Source organism: Nerophis lumbriciformis, linkage group LG04, assembly GCF_033978685.3.
Source record: "Nerophis lumbriciformis linkage group LG04, RoL_Nlum_v2.1, whole genome shotgun sequence".
NCBI lineage: Eukaryota > Metazoa > Chordata > Actinopteri > Syngnathiformes > Syngnathidae > Nerophis > Nerophis lumbriciformis.
The window spans coordinates 12,117,264-12,137,424 of NC_084551.2; the positions used below are offsets into that span (position 1 = coordinate 12,117,264).

The 20,161-nt window shown below is 37.3% G+C and overlaps 1 protein-coding gene across 3 annotated transcripts in view; it reads left to right on the forward strand.

The window, feature by feature from the left end:
- spire1b (spire-type actin nucleation factor 1b) overlaps positions 1-18,647 on the forward strand; it is a 67,145-nt gene extending 48,498 nt beyond the window's left edge. The window contains exons 9-17 of one of the 3 annotated variants that reach the window (XM_061949005.2): positions 9,151-9,201; positions 9,904-10,067; positions 10,164-10,257; positions 12,234-12,376; positions 15,082-15,219; positions 15,991-16,061; positions 16,141-16,168; positions 16,379-16,656; positions 18,046-18,647. In XM_061949005.2, the coding sequence (XP_061804989.1) occupies positions 9,151-9,201; positions 9,904-10,067; positions 10,164-10,257; positions 12,234-12,376; positions 15,082-15,219; positions 15,991-16,061; positions 16,141-16,168; positions 16,379-16,656; positions 18,046-18,301 (1,223 nt within the window). In that variant the 3' untranslated portion in view covers positions 18,302-18,647. Of the gene's footprint in view, positions 1-1,538; positions 1,581-9,150; positions 9,202-9,903; positions 10,068-10,163; positions 10,258-12,233; positions 12,377-15,081; positions 15,220-15,990; positions 16,062-16,140; positions 16,169-16,378; positions 16,657-18,045 lie in introns of all 3 variants that reach the window. The other 2 variants (XM_061949012.2, XM_061949019.2) reach the window with 2 other exon arrangements.
- The last annotated feature ends 1,514 nt before the right edge of the window (positions 18,648-20,161 follow it).

The window sequence follows — 20,161 nt, forward strand, 5'->3', positions numbered from 1 at the left end:
CTGCACTTGATGCACATGCAGCCTCAACTGTCTTTTGCTTTGCAGCTATCCCCTTTTTATTGCTTTACTAAAATACTCTACAGCGTTTCCATAACATCTGGAATTATAGATAGATAGATAGATAGATAGATAGATAGATAGATAGCTACACGGTACATTATCCCAAAAAAACAGTTTAAATACATTGATAATTAATTAAAATTAATATAATAAATTATTTGGCAGACCCGTCAGCGATCCTGTTCTGTCTCCCTGTAATGTTTGTTTGCTCTTGAATGGGATTGTGCTGAAAATCTTAATTTCCCCTCAGGGATTATTAAAGTATTTCTGATTCTGATTCTGATTATTTAAACCAACAATTTTTTCAAAGCAAACACGTAAATATGTTTTTTTATATTCACGATAACAATAATAATCTAAAATCACAATATATTAAATCAAAAATAAAGATATGGACACATTTACTGTCACATTTGTCATATGCGTACATTTTTGTTTATATGCGTAGACATGTATTATTATTATTATGTATTATCTAAAGCAGTGGTTCTCAAATGGGGGTACTTGAAGGTATGCCAAGGGGTACGTGAGATTTTTTTTAAATATTCTAAAAATAGCAACAATTCAAAAGACCTTTATAAATATAATTATTGAATAATCCTTCAACAAAATATGAATGTAAGTTCATAAACTGAACATCAAATCAAGTAGGATGCCATGATGGTTTGACCCTCACTAAAATGTCTGTCAAAAAGAACTGTGAAAAGAAATGCAACAATGCAATATTCAGTGTTGACAGCTCGATTTTTTGTGGACATGTTCCATAAATATTGATGTTAAAGATTTATTTTTTTGTGAAGAAATGTTTAGAATTAAGTTAATGAATCCAGATGGATCTCTATTACAATCCCCAAAGAGGGCACTTTTAAGTTGATGATTACTTCTATGTGTAGAAATCTTTATTTATAATTGAATCACTTGTTTATTTTTCAACAAGTTTTTAGTTATTTTATATCTTTTTTTCCAAATAGTTCAAGAAAGACCACCAGAAATGAGCAATATTTTGCACTGTTGTACAATTTAATAAATCAGAAACTGATGACATAGTGCTGTATTTTACTTCTTTATCTCTTTTTTTTCAACCAAAAATGCTTTGCTCTGATTAGGGGGTACTTGAATTAAAAAAATGTTCACAGGGGATACATCACTGAAAAAAGGTTGAGAACCACTGATCTAAAGTCCCGTCGGATGTATTTTTTAATATGATTTTTCTAATTTTTGCCAGTTTGTCCTGACTTTAGGGGACACCTTGTACATAATGTAGTTAGCAATACAATGAAAGTAAAATTGTAATGTCTGCAATGCAATATAAGGGACGTTTACAATGGTATCATCAGCTGTTTCTAGTTGTTGTGACAGTATCTCTAATATAATAGGCCTTCTGCATTTCAATCTAAAAAGTATGACGCATAAGCACATTATTCATAATAAGCTCCTAATCAAAATGACTGTCCCATACCATGACTTTCTCGTTGCAGTAATTCGACCACTTAGTATGTCTTTCAGTTTTGATGCGTCAGGTAACGTTCCTTCTCCTGCTGCTTACCTGGCTTTTACTTATTTCATACTCTTCTTCCTTTTCTCACTTGCTATGGCTGTTCATCCGCTGTACAAACACATAAGCACACACACAACCATCTGCACACTGCATTCATAATGTCATGCTTTAGTGGTTTTAGTGGTTGTGCTGATGTGAAATGTGATGCAGGAGAATATTCAGTAGGGGGGAATGTAAATGTGTGACACCAAACATATTATGATTAACTAATTACAGAAAGATTTAGTAATTTGAAAGGAAAAAACAAAAAAAGTAAGTTTTTTTTTTTAAAGTCATTTGGCTGTTTTCTGTATATTAATACTCTGTTTCATACAGGCTTCTTGTAATTACAGTGGATCAATGCTTTCCATGATGCTGGTTTACATCAGATTTGTTTGCATTACAGAAAAAATTATTTTGCGGCATGAAACTGTTGCCATTTGAACAATATTGTAACGTTCTTAATGACCAAAAACTGTAAAACGATGTTATCAACTACAATAAAAGGTGCATACAATTTTAAATGTTTTTCTAAGAAAAATGTACAATTAAAATGTACTACAAAAATAAAACAATTGATTGATTGCTGCACTGGTAGCAATGAATAAAAACAACTAGCACTATCAGCTAACGTTAGGAGCTGACCCACCTCTATCCTATCCAAACTTCTTGGAATGGACTTTTGGGCCTAATACGGGACGGTATAGCTCGGTTGGTAGAGTGGCCGTGCCAGCAACTTGAGGGTTCCAGGTTCGATCCCCGCTTCCGCCATCCTAGTCACTGCCGTTGTGTCCTTGGGCAAGACACTTTACCCACCTGCTCCCAGTGCCACCCAGACTGGTTTAAATGCAACTTAGATATTGGGTTTCAATATGTAAAGCGCTTTGAGTCAATAGAGAAAAAGCGCTATATAAATATAATTCGATTCAATATTTCAATTCAATACTTGGACAGGTTTGAGTTTTATTTTCTGTTATTTCTTGTCGGTTGTCAAAATTATTTTAGTGTTGATTACCACGCAGGTATTGCTTGGATTATTGCTTTGATGCTTTAGTGCAGTACACTGAAGTCTCGCTAAGTAGAGCAAGTCCAACGTGTTCTTTTGCATACTAAAAAGTGCCCGTTCAATGTCAATATACATGTGTCGACAGCTTTTGTCGACATAAAATTTGAGACTTTCTGTGAAAAATGGTTTTGTTTTGTTTTGTTTATTATTGACTTCTTCATTATGGCTAAGCAGTGTGAACACAACTACTGTATCTACTTCAGGGGTTTTCAACCTTTACTATCAAAAGAGACTATTTGCTGCATCTTCCACTAAAGAAAAATGCTATGGAGCCGCAAAATGTACACAGCTTAGAAACTTTTTTATTTATTTTACAGGAAAAGCAATCTGTACAGGTGAAAACAAAAACTTTCTTTTTCCCTATAAGAATGGTTAGCTCCAGGGATGTCCGATAATGGCTTTTTGCCGATATCCGATATTCCGATATTGTCCAACTCTTTAATTACCGATACCGATATCAACCGATACCGATATCAACCGATACATGCAGTCGTGGAATAAACACATTATTATGCCTAATTTGGACAACCAGGTATGGTGAAGATAAGGTAATTTTTTTTTAAATTAATAAAATAAGATAAATAAATTAAAAACATTTTCTTGAATAAAAAAGAAAGTAAAACAATATAAAAACAGTTAAATAGAAACTAGAAATTAATGAAAATTTGTAAAATTAACTGTTAAAGGTTAGTACTATTAGTGGACCAGCAGCACGCACAATCATGTGTGCTTACGGACTGTATCCCTTGCAGACTGTATTGATATATATAGATATATAATGTAGGAACCAGAATATTAATAACAGAAAGAAACAACCCTTTTGTGTGAATGAGTGTAAATGGGGGAGGGAGGTTTTTTGGTTTGGTGCACTAATTGTAAGTGTATCTTGTGTTTTTTATGTTGATTTAATAAAAAAAAAAAAAAAAAAAACGATACTGATAATAAAAAAACCGATACCGATAATTTCCGATATTACATTTTAACGCATTTATCATCTCTAGTTAGCTCCCTTGAGGGGTTGCACACTCGTGAAGCTGAACTGAACACGCAGCCTTGCAGTCTCTTCTACTTGCCTTCCTTGGTCTCAGAACTCAGCCTGTGTGCGTTCACGGCCTCACAGACAGTCAGAAATTATGGAACTCTTTTTAAAAATGCAAGTGCAAAAATGCAATTTCTCGCTCAGGGCTTAAAAAGATCTGAGGGAGCCACAACAAGGAGGCAGAAGAGCCACATGTGGCTCCAGAGCCGCAGGTTGCAGGCCCTGATCTAACATAGCATTAAAACGTGCACATAATTACTTACTGTCCAGTGCAAAATACGTCTAAAAATAAAAGCGCAGCAGTACTAACCTGGGTTCTACAACAGCAGCTAACAAAATGCACATATTTGAGAGTATAAATATCATGTGAAAACCAGGAATTTAAATGAGAATATACACAAATGCAGAAATAGAATGTGGGAAAAAAAACTGCCATAGGTTTAAAAATCTAACTTCAAAAGTAAATGGGCAAGTAATGGTTACCGGTAATTTATTTTTCAGTTATAATTGATTACGTCAACAATTGTTTATGTCAAAGTGAGTCAGCCTGTCACGTAAGGGTTAATGCAGCTTGCTGCGGTTCGTTCTCTCAATGCAACAATGGACGGCTCCGGACGACAGTGTGAAGGTAGGCTTTGGTTTATTAACATAAATAATCCAAACTACCAACAGTACAGGCAACACAACAAAAAAGAAAGGCAGGCGTGCCTAAAACACGAGAGGCTAATCACATAAACCGATGCTATGACATGGAACTACAAAACTTACTTGGTAACAGGCGTGATACAAACAATGAAGCCAGGACGAGTGATTAACAAAGGCGGACTTAAATAGTGATTTCATGATTAGCGACAGGTGTGTCCCAAACAACAGAAGCAGGTGAAAATCATAAGTAACCATGGTGACGAAACAAACTCACAGGTGCACAAGCAATAACAAAAGGAGTCCATAACTAATAGAAAACACAAAAACATGATCCGGACCACGGATCATGACACAGCCAGTTGCAGGGAGATCAGTCAACATAAACAAGTTCCATTGCAGTGTTTTGTTTGTTTTGTTTTTTTGCTTTTTTGCATTGCATTCATCTGTACTGATTATTGCTACTACAAAGGCTTGAACCGTTTTCTTAAAGCACCGTTATGAGGACAACATTTGAAAATAGATTTTCATTACTCCTGTCAAACTACATGGACAGGATTGTGTAACAAAACACATGTCTGGTTCGGGCTTCTGCTTTGTTTCCAATTAAAGAATTGAGTAGGCCAGCAAACTGTGACTGCCATCTTGGCTGACGTCTTCAGTCGTTGCCATTGTACATTTTGCAGAAGGGTTTTTCATTGCTACTGGTGACTTGGCACAATATACGCAGGATGCTGACAGAGCAGTGTGCAGGAAACACTAAGCACATTACTTGGTGATGTATTTTTAATCCACCGGAAACACTGTTTTCAAATAGCCAATGACACAAATGTGAATGAGATATTAAGGGTGTCACTTCCCTCTTACTGAAGCAAGGTCTCTCATCCCGACATATTCTCATCCCCAGTCATTCATGCTATTTGGTCATTCTGCGTGCGTGTTACTCCACTTGCACTTCTGGGCTCATTGTGTTATTTAATGGTGTCTTTTAGTTCTTTACTATTCACCTGGCAACAATTCAAACTATGCTTTTTCTTACTAGTATGCAGTATTCACACTACAATGGATTCAATAATCAAATGTACAAACTTGTATAATACAGTCGATAAAAGGTACCTGCAAAATTGCAATGCTCAGTTTTTACACTCTTTAGAATCATTTCGCCACACCTAGTGTGTGTGTGACAATCATTGGTACTTTAACTTTAACTTATACTTAGCTAATGTCTTAGTTATATTGTTGTATCTGACAGTAAATTTAGATGATATCCAGTTCACTTTTAAATGAATTTCTGTTGGGTTTAGAAAGCAACTTTTCTTTGATTAAGCCAAGGGGTCGGCAACCCAAAATGTTGAAAGAGCCATATTAGACCAAAAATACAACAAAAAAAATCTGTCTGGAGCCGCAAAAAATTAGAAGACTTATATAAGTGTTATAATGAAGGCAACACATGACGTAAGTGTCTATATTAGCTACATTAGCCTACTATCAAATTGACTTTAAAAGCCTTATATAAGTGTTATAATGAAGGCAACACATGACGTAAGTGTCTATATTAGCTATATTAGCCTACTATCAAATTTACTTCAAAAGTCTTATATAAGTGTTATAATGAAGGCAACCCATGACGTAAGTGTCTATATTAGCTATATTAGCCTACTATCAAATTTACTTTAAAAGTCTTATATAAGTGTTATAATGATGGCAACACATGATGTAAGTGTCTATATTAGCCTACTATCAAATTTACTTTAAAAGTCTTATATAAGTGTTATAATGAAGGCAACACATGACGTAAGTGTCTATATTAGCTATATTAGCCTATTATCAAATTTACTTTAAAAGTCTTATATAAGTGTTATAATGATGGCAACACATGATGTAAGTGTCTATATTAGCCTACTATCAAAGGCTGACGCAAATCTTCATTGACAGAAATGTTGTATTTTTATTTTTATTCTACACATTTTTAAAACATTAGAAATCATTAGTGAAATGGAGGCTTCTCAGAGGGTGAGATAACTTCTGGAAATGACTGTCTTAGAATGGCCAAAGGTATAAAGAAATGGCAGGCTGTCTTCTTCTAATGGATTTATTACAATCAAGCTGGGTAACGTTTGCTGTGGTCTGGAACAACATGGCACACAAACAACTATTGGAAATGCAGCTAATATTACATACAGATAATGTGTCATGAGACATGCAAATATAAATTAAATACAGAAGACATAAGTGAAGGAAATTAAATGAGCTCAAATATACCTACAAACGAGGCATAATGATGCAATATGTACATGCAGTTAGCCTAAATAGCATGTTAGCATCGATTAGCTTGCAGTTATGGATTGACCAAATATGCCTGATAAGCACTTCAGCAAATCAATAAAATCAACTAAGCTCACGTTTGTGCATTCACGCACAGCATAAAACGTTGGGTGTACAAAATGGGACAAAGAACGAGTGGCATAAAACACGTCTTTCTGTGGCAGCATCAGAGAAAGTTGTACATGTAAACAAACTACGATGAGGACAAGGATAGCTGAAATTAGTAGGACAAAAGGGTGCTTGCCAAATACTCTCATCAGTGAAGCATGTTTAATATAAACAGTGGGATTTCTAACAATTAGGAAGGTTTGTGTCATGTTTGTTCTCCTATAGAAAATATATTAAAACAAAATTATAATTTTTTTCTTCATCTTTTTCTATTTTCACACATCTCTGAAAGCGGTCCAGGGAGCTAAAGCCGCCGGTTGCTGACTCCCGGATTAAGCAATGTATTGCAACAATTGTCTTAACATAATAACATCAAGTTGCTTGTTAAAGGTACATTTAGTAACATGAATGGAGAATGTCAAACAAAAGTTACTTCAGGTTGCTGATTTTTATCAAGAGGTTTAAAATGTCATCATGTTAAAGAAGAAGCCTGATGAGTGGTGGCTTTAGCTACAGGCCACATGGGCAACTGCCATGGCAGCATTCTCTAGGGGGCACTGCAAGGATGAGGGGGAAAACAGACTCATATTTCTTATGCTTAGTGCCCTCCACAGGCTCACCCCATACTGCTCACGTCAACGGCATAAAACTCAACTAATGGAGACGATGATCACACATCAACATCTCTGTCAATTTAAACGAGGATGTGAGTGTACGATGCAGGGATACGTTTGATTGGACGGACAGTTGACAAGGACAAGTTTGATAGGGAAAAGGAAATTTGCAGTAAGATTGTGAGGATTGGTCATACTTGCCAACCCTCCCGAATTTTCCCGGGAGACTCCCGAAATTCAGCACCTCTCCCGAAAACCTCCCGGGACAAATATTCTCCCGAAAATCTCCCGATTTTCAGCCGTAGCTGGAAGCCACGCCCCCTCCAGCTCCATGCGGACCTGAGTGAGGACAGCCTTTTTTCATGACGGGAGGACAACAGGGTGACAAGAATTAAATCATCCAGACTAGAGATAAATTGTATTATTATGTTTATCTTACCTAAAAATAAATATATTTATTAATTTAAAAAAAAAACTAAATACATTTTTACTATATTTTGCTAAAACGTCAAAATTAATTGTATTTTTATTTGTATTTTTTCCTGACTCCTTACTACATCCAGCCATAGAATTATACATTAAAATAAACATATTTGAAATAATTGATTTTAAATGATCATAATAATTCATTTAAAAGACCATATTTAATTATTAAAATAATTGCTTGTTTATCAACAACTTTAGCATTTTATTCATTATATTTTGAAACTCTCAGAAGCCAAGTTATGTTATATTCCTTAATATTTATTTATGCAAGTTTGAAGTATCAATTATCTAAACACAGTTTTGTTTGCATATTTTCAGGATGTAGATATCTATATCTATATATATGTATGAAATACTTGACTTGCTGAATTCTAGCTGTCAATATACTCCTCCCCTCTTAACCACGCCCCGCCCCCGACCACGCCCCCCACCTCCCGAAATCGGAGGTCTCAAGGTTGGCAAGTATGGGATTGGTCAAAGGTGCTAAATCCCAGAGAAGTCTTTGGGATTAGTTGAATATACAAGAATTAGCGCAACACAACTTGGCAAAAATCCTGGTAGGTAGGAGGCTTAGAACAATACAATGTTTCCAAAATACAGACATTAAGGCGCTAGTTTTGAAAGTCAGAGCAGCTTTATAGTATTGTAATTTTTGTAACAATTTTAGTCTTGTTTTCCAAATGGTGAGTCCTTGTTTTCAAACAGCATTGATTATCACTTCCTGAGTGATCAAACTCGGCGGGCCTAAATTAACTGTCTATTGTTCCAAGTGATTGGTATCCATTTAATGCCTCCATTGTTTCAAGATCTTGGTGTGAACGTTCCTTTCACTTTCACTTTGACACTGCTTCATGACGCTTAAGGCCGTAATGGCCCTCAATGGGCTCAGAGACACCACTTTAAAACCACAACCTTCATTAGTCCATTTGCTATACCTCTAAAACCACCACTTGATATTTGTTTATCTTGGCTCATTGAGTATCTGTCATTATCACAGTTGCTTTCCCGCTCAAAAAATGACATCACATTTAATGGAAATGGTACATAAGAAGAGCTATTTTTGAGGTGTTTAATTATGGGAGAGCCACTTTTCCAACACAAAAATATAGCAACGGTCTTAAATCCAGGTAAGGGTACTGGGTTAGTATTTTGAAGAGGCTTTAAAAAAAGTTGCATTGTTTAATTGAGATAAGATCATTCTAAAGGCTTTGCAAAATATATGACGAATGTTGATGTATAGCATTCCCTAATAAAGGAGGTATCCCACTTCTAGGTTTTGGCAAAACTCGCAGTATGCCACAGGACTTGTTCCGTACGGGACTAGGTAACGTATGAGCAATGTTGCAGCAATGCTTGAAGGTTTATTTTCCAACCTTTACCTTGTCTGTCTGCCTCCCTGGCTGCTCACTAAAGCATCCTCTGATCAGATACAAAAAAATAAAGTGTACAATGCTGACCTCTATGAAAGATAACCCATCATGATGGGTTAATGAGCATATTGCCCCACAAAGTGGAGAGCAATTACAGATCAGCTGTGACTTGTCTCATTATTTCACACTAACTCCAACCCTTCCAAGTTTTTTTTTTTTCTTCGTTTAAACAGTTCTTGCACTGCCATAAACCAGCAAGGTAAACTCTCTGAGTTCTATACAAAGCAGAATTACTATGAATTAAGCCTTTTAGTTTTAAAGATGTATAATCTCTAAATATCAAGTGATGGCTGTCTAGGTATTTGGGGCCTCCATGCTCTGTGTTTAACACTCGCTTCCTCCAATATCCTGTGCTTAAACCAACTTAATTCACCCTTCCCGACCCTCTCGGAATGGATCTCCATTGTCCTCTATTATCAGGATTCACTGCATTGTTTGACTTTACCCTCATCATGATACTATTCTCAACAAGACACTCACAACCAATTTGGAATTAGACACTTAAATGCAAGGAATCTCAAGAGGAAATGTTTAGAGATCCATTGCTTTCTGTTTGGTTGTTTGAATGACAGTATTTTGTGTGTGGCTCTGTGTAGAGGAATTTAGTCCATACATGGGCAGGAGGACGTCCAGCACTCTGTCTTTGAACAATGAACCATCATCTCCAAAAATGCAACCCTCCGGATCTCGATCTGTACCCCAGAGGAAGAAGCTTCTGAAGGCTCCCAGTCTTGCTGAGCTCGACAGCTCTGACTCCGATGTCAGTGTGGGATTTTGTTTTACTCTTTCTTCCTAACTGTTCTTTGACACAGCCAATTGTGACGTAGGTGTTTGTGTGTTCCATATGTTTATTCAGGATGAGATCACAGGGAACAAATCAATCAGCACCTCGAGTGTGGCGACATCTCTGATGGATGACACCTCTCCGGAGTCAGCACTGGGAAAGAAGAGTGAGTCTTGAACTGTTATTTTCATAATCGCGCTTACATTTTCTTTCGTTATTTTTAGGGCTGTCGAAATATTTCTGGCAACACATTCCGGGCAGTTTGTTTAAAGGGGACCTTTTATACTATCTTTTCTTACCTATTGCTACCTGTTTTTGTGTATTTAGGATGTGCTGATAATTTGAAATCAAATCATGAATGCATGGTGGAGATATTCATAAAACAATCTTCCTTCACACATCCTCCAAATGAGCTGTTTGGAATTTGACCAAATTTGTGACGTTTTTCCCAAGTGTGACATCAGCAGATATCTTCATATATGGTCATGTTGTACCCGAAGAGCTTTGCGCGAGTCCGACATTGTAGTCAAACAGTTCCTTCTTTTTCTCTATCCTCTTGTTGTGGGGCAGACTGGCTCGTACATTCACATGGGGCGGCATAGCTCGGTTGGTAGAGTGGCCGTGCCAGCAACTTGAGGGTTCCAGGTTCGATTCCTGCTTCCGCCATCCTAGTCACTGTCGTTGTGTCCTTGTGCAAAACACTTTACCCACCTGCTCCCAGTGCCACCCACACTGGTTTAAATGTAACTCAGATATTGGGTTTCACTATGTAAAGCGCTTTGAGTCACTACAGAAAAGCGCTATATAAATATAATTCACAATTCACAACATGTATCCTCTGCTGTTTCCATTTCTAATACAAAGTAGCGTCTGTAGACTCGCTATGGAAGCGCTAATAACTACAGAAAAATGCCAAGGAGAAGACACTGTTGAAGTGGAGGCATGTAAATAACAAAAGCCCACAAAACGGCACATTCTGAAGAAACGGTCATTTGAAAAAATGGTCTATAAAACATAATCTATGCTACATTTTGACCGAAGAACCACCACTACATGTTGTGTAGACCACAAGAAAGGGTTTTAAATGTAGAAAAAAAACAGATTATGACCCTTTTAATTGTGTTAGTTTTGCAAATGTGCAGTTGACCAATAGTCACAAAATCAAAACACTAAACAGCACGTTGGTGCTCCCCTTGGAAAACATGGGTATGAGAAAAAAACAGCGGGGGGTGTATATTGTAGAGTCGCGGAAGAGTTAGTGCTGCAAGGGGTTCTGGGTATTTGTTCTGTTGTGTTTATGTTGTGTTACGGTGCGGATGTACTCCCGAAATGTGTTTGTCATTCTTGTTTGGTGTGGGTTCACAGTGTGGCGCATATTTGTAACAGTGTTAAAGTTGTTTATACGGCCACCCTCAGTGTGACCTGTATGGCTGTTGACCAAGTATTCGTTGCATGCCGTAGATATTATGTGATTGGACCGGCACGCAAAGGCAGTGCCTTTAAGGTTTATTGGCGCTCTGTACTTCTCCCTACGTCCGTGTACCACTCGGTACAGTGGCATTTTAAAAAGTCATAAATTTTACTTTTTGAAACCGATACCGATAATTTCCGAAATTACATTTTAAAGCATTTATCGGCCGATAATATTGTCAGTCCGATATTATCGGACATCTCTAATTATAACCATTTTTTGTTCAGGAGAGAACACACAGAAGTTAATTAATATGATAGAAGAAATTAATAAATCAAAGAAATGATTTGACAAAAACAGACTCTCCTTGAATCTAAGTAAAACTAAAATATTGCTATTGGGAAGCAGTAAGTGAGAAAGTCTAACACAAATACAAATAGACAGAGTAGACATTGACACTGAAAGAAATTACATTTCTAAGTGTAATAACAGACTATATATACAATCTATATAAATCTATATCATTACGTAAAGGGCATTTATATTCCTTTCTTGAGTCTCTAGTCATTCAAAAGGAAACGCGATTAATGTAGATTAAAAAGCAGCTGTGTAATTGATAAGGTTAAAAAAAAATTGACAGCACTATTCATTTAAAAGAATATTGTTTTCTTTAATATTTTAATTTCCTTCTTCTTTTAATGGTTGTGTTGTTCTACTCTTGTAAACACAAGCTCCTCCACTGTTCCTGCCCATCTCGTCTACACCGCAGCCAGAGAGGCGCCAGACGCCCCAGAGGAGACACTCCATTGAGAAGGAAACCCCAACCAATGTCCGACTCTTTCAGCGGCCCTCTAAACAGAACTCTAAATCTCTGGTGAGTTAACAATGTCTGACCTCTTTCGGTACCCTTGAACCTACTTGGCAGTGGTGTGATGTCCAAAGTGCAGTCTGAGGGCCATTTTCAGCCCGCAGCAGACATGCACAACTTCAGAGGCATAGTTCTCCCCCACAAAATATTGTCAAGTCCACCAAGGGCTGAATACAAAAATGGATACAGGCGCTAGATTCAAGATTCAAGATTGTTTATTGTCATATGCACAGTTAAACAGACAGTTTGCCGTACAATGAAAATCTTACTTTGCTAGTCCACCCTTCAACAAGTCACACGGTACTTAGCTAAAAATAAAAATAAAAATGTATATACAAGGCACAGTAAGTAACATAACATTATTGCACATTCTGATTGACAGTTAACAGTATAAATATGGAGGTGACATTTGGTCGCAGCAGCAGTTAAAGTGTCTTTAGTGATCAAAGGTGAAAAGTGTCTACAGTGATGGTTCACAGTTCGGGGGTGGTCATGGTAGCTGTCTTTTGTTCAAAAAGACAAAATGACGTTGTTACATTTTGTACATTAAAGATGCTAAAACAATCCAATGTAATATATAGGTCAATATATGCTCAGATATCTGAACTAGACATTGGCACCTTAACTTTGTTTAATAGGAATTAAGTTGGTGTAATATGTAATAATATGTCTCATTTATAATACAAACCCCATTTCATATGAGTTGGGAAATTGTGTTAGATGTAAATATAAAGGGAATACAATGACTTGCAAATCCTTTTCAACCCATATTCAATTGAATGTACTACAAAGACAAGATATTTGATGTTCAAACTCATAAACTTTTTTTTTTTTTTTGCAAATAATAATTAACTTAGAATTTCATGGCTGCAACACGTGCCAAAGTAGTTGGGAAAGGGCATGTTCACCACTGTGTTACATGGCCTTTCCTTTTAACAACACTCAGTAAACGTTTGGGAACTGAGGAGACACATTTTTTAAGCTTCTCAGGTGGAATTCTTTCCCATTTTTGCTTGATGTACAGCTTAAGTTGTTCAACAGTCCGGGGGTCTCCGTTGTGGTATTTTAGGCTTCCCAACTCATATGGAAACAGGGTTTGTAAATTGATTTGCACTTGTTGCCCTTTGTTTCAGACACCCCTTTCTACCCTCAAGGTTATACTTACAAATTACATGTGGGGGTACAATAGTTTGTCACCAGGATGGTACATTCAAAGTGTCTGCCCATTATCTACTCTAGGGGCGGTATAGCTCGGTTGATAGAGCGGCCGTGCCAGCAACTTGAGGGTTGCAGGTTCGATCCCCGCTTCCGCCATCCTAGTCACTGCCGTTGTGTCCTTGGGCAAGACACTTTACCCACCTGCTCCCAGTGCCACCCACACTGGTTTAAATGTAACTTAGATATTGGGTTTCACAATGTAAAGCGCTTTGAGTCATTTGAGAAAAAGCGCTATATAAATGTAATTCACTTCACTTCACACTCATTGAAAATGTGTTGTTTACTAAGATTCCCCACATTGTAATCTCTCCATTACGAATAGTGCCAGTATTACAGGCAGTGACGCCCAATGCTTCTGACTTGCGTGTATATATGTTGTATGTAATGATCCAGTACATTGTAATAGTGTAGTGCACATGTGTCAAACTGAAGGCCCGGGTGCCAAATCCGGCCCAACACGTCATTTAATGTGGCCTGCGAAAGCCTGGGAATAATGTGGATACTTCATCTTTCTTACTAAATGTTTTCATTGTTTCCATTTTGACAGAAACAAATGTATGTAATACATGAAATGTAATATGTTTTAAACTTTGATATATATATCGAAATATTCAATTGTTATTGGTGTGAATCTTTGGGCACCTTGCCATTCAATTCCGATTCTTAGGGTGAGGATTTGATTCATAATCGATGCTCGATTCAACACGATTTTCGATTTAAACTGTCCATTCATCCATCTTCTTCCGCTTATCCGAGGTCGGGTCGCGGGGGCAGCAGCCTAAGCAGGGAAGCCCAGACTTCCCTCTCCCCAGCCACTTCGTCCAGCTCTTCCCGTGGGACCCCGAGGCGTTCCCAGGCCAGCCGGGAGACATAGTCTTCCCAACGTGTCCTGGGTCTTCCCCGTGGCCTCCTACCGATTTAAACTGATTTTTTACAATGTATTATTTGGTATAATAATAAAAACACCTAAACAAGACAGCTTACAGGTTGCAAAACCTCCTTTTTGTTGCTGATTTATGACACATACGTGCACTAAGTAAGCATAGAGATGGCCTAAATTTTTGTTTTCATTTTTTATTAATTCGTCAAAAAATATATATATTTTTTTTTTTTAATTACTAAGAAATTGGGATTTTAATGTGATTTTAAAAAAAACATTTTTTTAGCACTCATAACTATTATATACCGTATGATAGTTTGTAAAAATAACAATAAATACTTAAATATCTGCTTGTCACCTTGACTTACGATTTCAAAGCAAGTTATCCATCAATTTGTACGTAAAAAAAATCTAATAACCAAATGCATAGGCAATAACATATTATGAGGCAATTATACTTTTATATTCTTACATTCACTGCTACAAGCGGCCCTCTGAGGGCAGCCATGACTGCGATGTGGCCTTCAATGAGAACAAGTTCGACACCCCGGGTGTAGTGTAATAGTGTCCCTTGGGTAATTCACATTAAGCAAGTATTTTTGTGTGTTTGCAGGAGGAATTTGGTTTCCCTGTGGAGTGTCTGTCTCTGACAGTGGAGGAGGTGATGCACATCAGACAGGTGCTGGTAAAGGCAGAGCTGGAGAAATTTCAGCAGTATAAAGAAATCTACACGGCAATGAAAAAGGGAAAGGTAAGGTTTTTTTTAATTGAGAAATGTTACTTTCATCACTGTCAACACACTTCAATCAACCAACAACAACATACAGTACATCAATAGGATTGCACCATTCAATCTATTTTTTTATTCATAGTTTGCAGTGGAACCCGCTTAAGTCTGTCCCGTTAATGTCGACAACCCGTCTTATGTCGACCTACCAATCAAAATACATGGCCGACCACTTTTGTCAACATATAGTTTGAAACCCAAAGTGTAATTTCTGTTTGTTGACAAACTTCTTCATTATCACTAACCAACAACAACATAACTATTATTTTGTTACACACCATTAAAACATGCACAGAGACTTCCTGGTCAGTGCAAAGTAAGCTTCAAAATAAAACTATGGCATTATGAACCTGGATTCTACCACAGCAAGTAACAAAATATACCTATTTAAAATTTATCCGATGGTTAGCCACCCAAAAACTTCAAGCAGCTTTGTTGGATAAAAGTATAAAACACTATTAGTAGGAAAACTGAAGAATCAAAATAAAAAATATGCAGAAATGGAGGAAAACACTGTCAACAAATTGCCAAAGTTTCAAAAATGTTGTTATATTATGGCCAATTATCCTTTTTTCTTTGGAGAATTGCAAGCAACGTATATTTCTGGGTTTCGGTTTGGGTTATGTCAACATTACTCAGCCACTCCGAGGGTCATTGACATAAACGAACTGCGACATATTATGTTATGTTGAACAATTGTTGCGTAATTGTAATGTTGGTATATTCTCATTGCAGCTTTGCTTCTGTTGTCGAACCAAAAGGTTTTCCCTTTTCACCTGGTCTTACGTCTGCCAGTTTTGCAAAAAGTAAAGTACCATTCACACTCCCACTACAAAAAACTATATAAACATTGTATAATATTCATTGCTTCTTTTCTTTTCACAGGCCTGTGTGTTCACAGTGTTGCAAAAAGGTAAGCCATAATGTATAACAAAATGGAAAAACAAATCGTTAAAAATTACATTTTGTGACACCAAATTTAAAATGACAGAATTGAAACATTTCCAGATGCTTTGCGTTGTTAAAAGCATTTAGTTTGAACTTGTGTTTGAAACATAACCTCTGTGGAAGTTGTAATCATTTACAATAGGAACAAGTTTTAAGACCTTTCATATGTTGACAGATGAGACTGCCATCCAAACCTTATTCCAGCCTGCCCATCTACTCCATCGGCTCTACTAACACTCTTCCCAGGGAGAGGATAAGTGCCATGACTTCTGCAGGACAGGGACTCTCTGTGGCTGGAGGTCCGCTGACTTCAGATGTGGCTGAAGCAGCGGCAGCGCCGACTTCCAAAGCAGAATCTAAAGGAGCTGGAAAGGCTTTTGGAGCAGCAGCAGTCAAATCGGAGAAGTCTTCCAGTGGCCATCGACGGCCAAGCATCCACAAGACCATGTCCAAGTAAGACGTTTATCCTGATCCCTGCTTTGGTTTGAATTGATATGGTGGTCTGTAAGGAAAACTATTTTAAAACAAAGGATTGGGGACTGATTTTGTCCCTTGAATGGCCCCTCTAATGCTGAATACATTGGCTCCTATTACTATAGCTCTGAACATAAAAACGATTAAAAGAAAAGTAAAATTTCCCCCAAAATAGACACAGTTGTGATTACTTCTAGACCTCCACCCCAGATCCCACCTCACTCCTACCCACTTCTCCAAAGTGGGCTGGCTCAGGGTGGAGGACAGAGTAAAACAACTTGCACTGAGCCTAGTCTATAAAATCCGCTACACCTCCCTGATACCGAAGTACATGTCAAACTACTTCCTTAACGTAAATGACCGCCATAACCACAACACCAGGGGGAGCTCCACTAACCACGTTAAACCCAGATTCCGAACTAACAAAGGTCTTAACTCATTCTCTTTCTATGCCACATCAATGTGGAATGCGCTCCCAACAGGTATAAAAGAAAGTGCATCTCTATCCTCCTTCAAAACCGCAATGAAAGTTCACCTCCAGGCAGCTACAACCCTAAACTAACACCCTCCCCGGATTGTTAATAATCAAATGTAAACAATCAAATGCAGATACTTTTTCTTATGCCTTCTGATCTCTCTCTCTCTCTCTCTCTCTCTCTCTCTCTCTCTCTCTCTCTCTCTCTCTCTCTCTCTCTCTCTCTCTCTCTGCCCACTACTTGCTGTCCATATCCTACCAAGTCAGACCTACACTGTTCCAATATCCATTTCTCTGTTCTCAATTGTTGATGACTGATGATAACAACCAAACCGAACCCCCCACCACCCCCCTCCACACCCCAGATTGTAAATAATGTAAATAATTCAATGTGATTATCTTGTGTGATGACTGTATTATGATGATAGTACATATCTGATAGTATATATCCGTATCATGAATCAATTTAAGTGGACCCCGACTTAAACAAGTTGAAAAACTTATTCGGGTGTTACCATTTAGTGGTCAATTGTAAGGAATATGTACTTCACTGTGCAACCTACTAATAAAAGTCTCAATCAATCAATCAAAGGGGGCAGCATATTGAGTCTGGCGATGGAATTGGGGCGTTCCAAGTACAGTTAGTTATCTACCGGCTACTCAACAACTGATTGATATTATCGTAAATGACTGCCGTGCAGATTTACTTTTTAGGAGTAAAAAATAAATTTTAGTGAAATTTTGGTCATCTGGACGTCATGGCTCCTTTAACTGACAAATTCAAACCTGAAATAATACAGTAACAGGTATGATGGCGTACTCACACTAGGCATTTTTATTTTTTATTATTGCATTCATGGACTTTGATAACAGGGTTTCTGTTTTGTTTTCAGGCTATCCAAGCACGGCTCCTTAAAGTCTCATGAAGCGCTAGAGCTTCCACCAGAGCTGACCGAGGACTGGGCCACCATGGAGGTGTGTGTCGACTGCAAGAAATTCATCTGTGACATTATCGCCTCCAGCAAGCACAGCCTGTCTCTTGCCACTAAAAGAGCTCGTTTAAAACGCAAGACGCAATCCTTATACATGTCCTCGCCTAAAGGAAGGGAGGAGTACCGGCCCACTGAGCGAACAATCAGTGAGATCTAAACTCGAGACGTCTCTGTATGTACCACAGCCATAAATAATACAACTCTGGGGTGGATGAGGGCTTTGTTGATGTGTCCTCGCCATCATGTACAGCTCCTCTACTGAATTATTTTTTATCATTATGGATAACCCTTTAATGTCTACTCGAGAACTTAGAAAAAAGAGAGGAAACACAATGTTTGTCTGTACTTTCCTCTCAGAGTGATCCACCCCAGCTCACACTGAAACTAATAAGCACAAGACAGAAGAAAGACTGTCTGAGCTCCTTGAGCTGTCACAACGTGGGGAACACGAGGCCTGCGCAGTGGTCATGGGGTAAAGAGTGACAGTCAGATTTATCGAAACTATACATTTTGGACAAATGATCACATTTTCATTATTTAAAGTGGCTCGTTTCATTCATTCTTTTATTAACTAAAATCTTTTTTTGTGCAGATGTAGTGCCATAAAGTGAAATACCTGTTGTCCACAAAGTCTCTTTACAATGTAAAAAATATACAGTAGTACCTCAACTTATTAATTGGTTCTGTGACAGAGCGCTTAACTAAAAACACTTGTACTTTAAAACAACTCCTCCCATTGAAATGAATTGAAATCAATGAATTAGTGTTTGGGCCCCTTAAAACATATCACATGCCATTTCAAAAGAAAAAAAATATTTTATATATAAGACATATTGTATAAAAACAATATAAGTAAGAAGTAACGTAATAATAAAGCAATTACCCTGGACAGTGGACTTCAACTCCTTCCAGCTGCTTTTCCTCAAACACACCATCAGCAGCTTTTCCATAGTTTCATAAATAAATGTCCGCTGTTTACTGTAGATAATATTTTAACATTTTTGGCTGTCGTATCGACTCATTGGGATTCAATATGGTACAGACTAGCAGTGATACATTTGAATTGCTTCGCCAAGTTAGCGAGCTACATGCTCAATCATGTTTTTGATTATTTATTTATTTTTTTCATTGAATATCATCTGCTTCTTCTTCTTAGCACTGTCCTTCTAATCCTTTCCATGGTTGGGAAAACAAAGTTATGTCGAACTCTAGGTGTAAGCTAATGCTAGCATGTAAAGTCAAATGTTTTGAGGTACCACTGTATTACAAAAGCAATGGATGAGATATGTAAATCAGAATTATTTTCTATACTGCATGGTTATTAAAATGTTTAAACACATTAGGTTTTTATATCAAACATTCATTCATTCATTCATGCATTCACTTCCCTGAACCTATTACTATTTTGTTGAAAAATATTGTGTTTGGAAGAAAAGATATGGGACATCGCCCAAATAACCTTGCCGATATGTATCAAACCATGCAAAAGACTTCGATATTCTGTAATAACTTCCACAGACTTGTCTATTTGTTTACTTTTAAAATATATTTGTTAAATTGTAATGAGACTTTATGGACGCCCTGTATTTTCTACTCCATTTGACCCGAGGGAAGGTCTGACATAATACTCCAACAAACTCTCCAAACCCTTTCCCGCCAAGGTTCTAAGTATTTAGGAATGAACAAGCAGACAAACAAAATTGCTAACATTCGTAAAAGTACCTCCTTGTGTGGTTTGTATGGTAAACAGTATCCACAAGTGTCTTGATTTGAACGTTGCATTGGTGCCGTGACCTTTTTTAAATTAAGGTTGTGTCTAAAGCATAATAATAATGATAACAACATCTATAAATCTCTTGTACAAACCAATAATTGCATAGCTGGTGTACAAACTTTTATGACACAAATGTGCCAATATTGATGTTGGAAGTCATGCTTTCTAACGTTTATTTATTTACTTCTTATATTAATTATATTTGATTTTAAATAGCTGCATTCTCTACATTTTTATATTTGG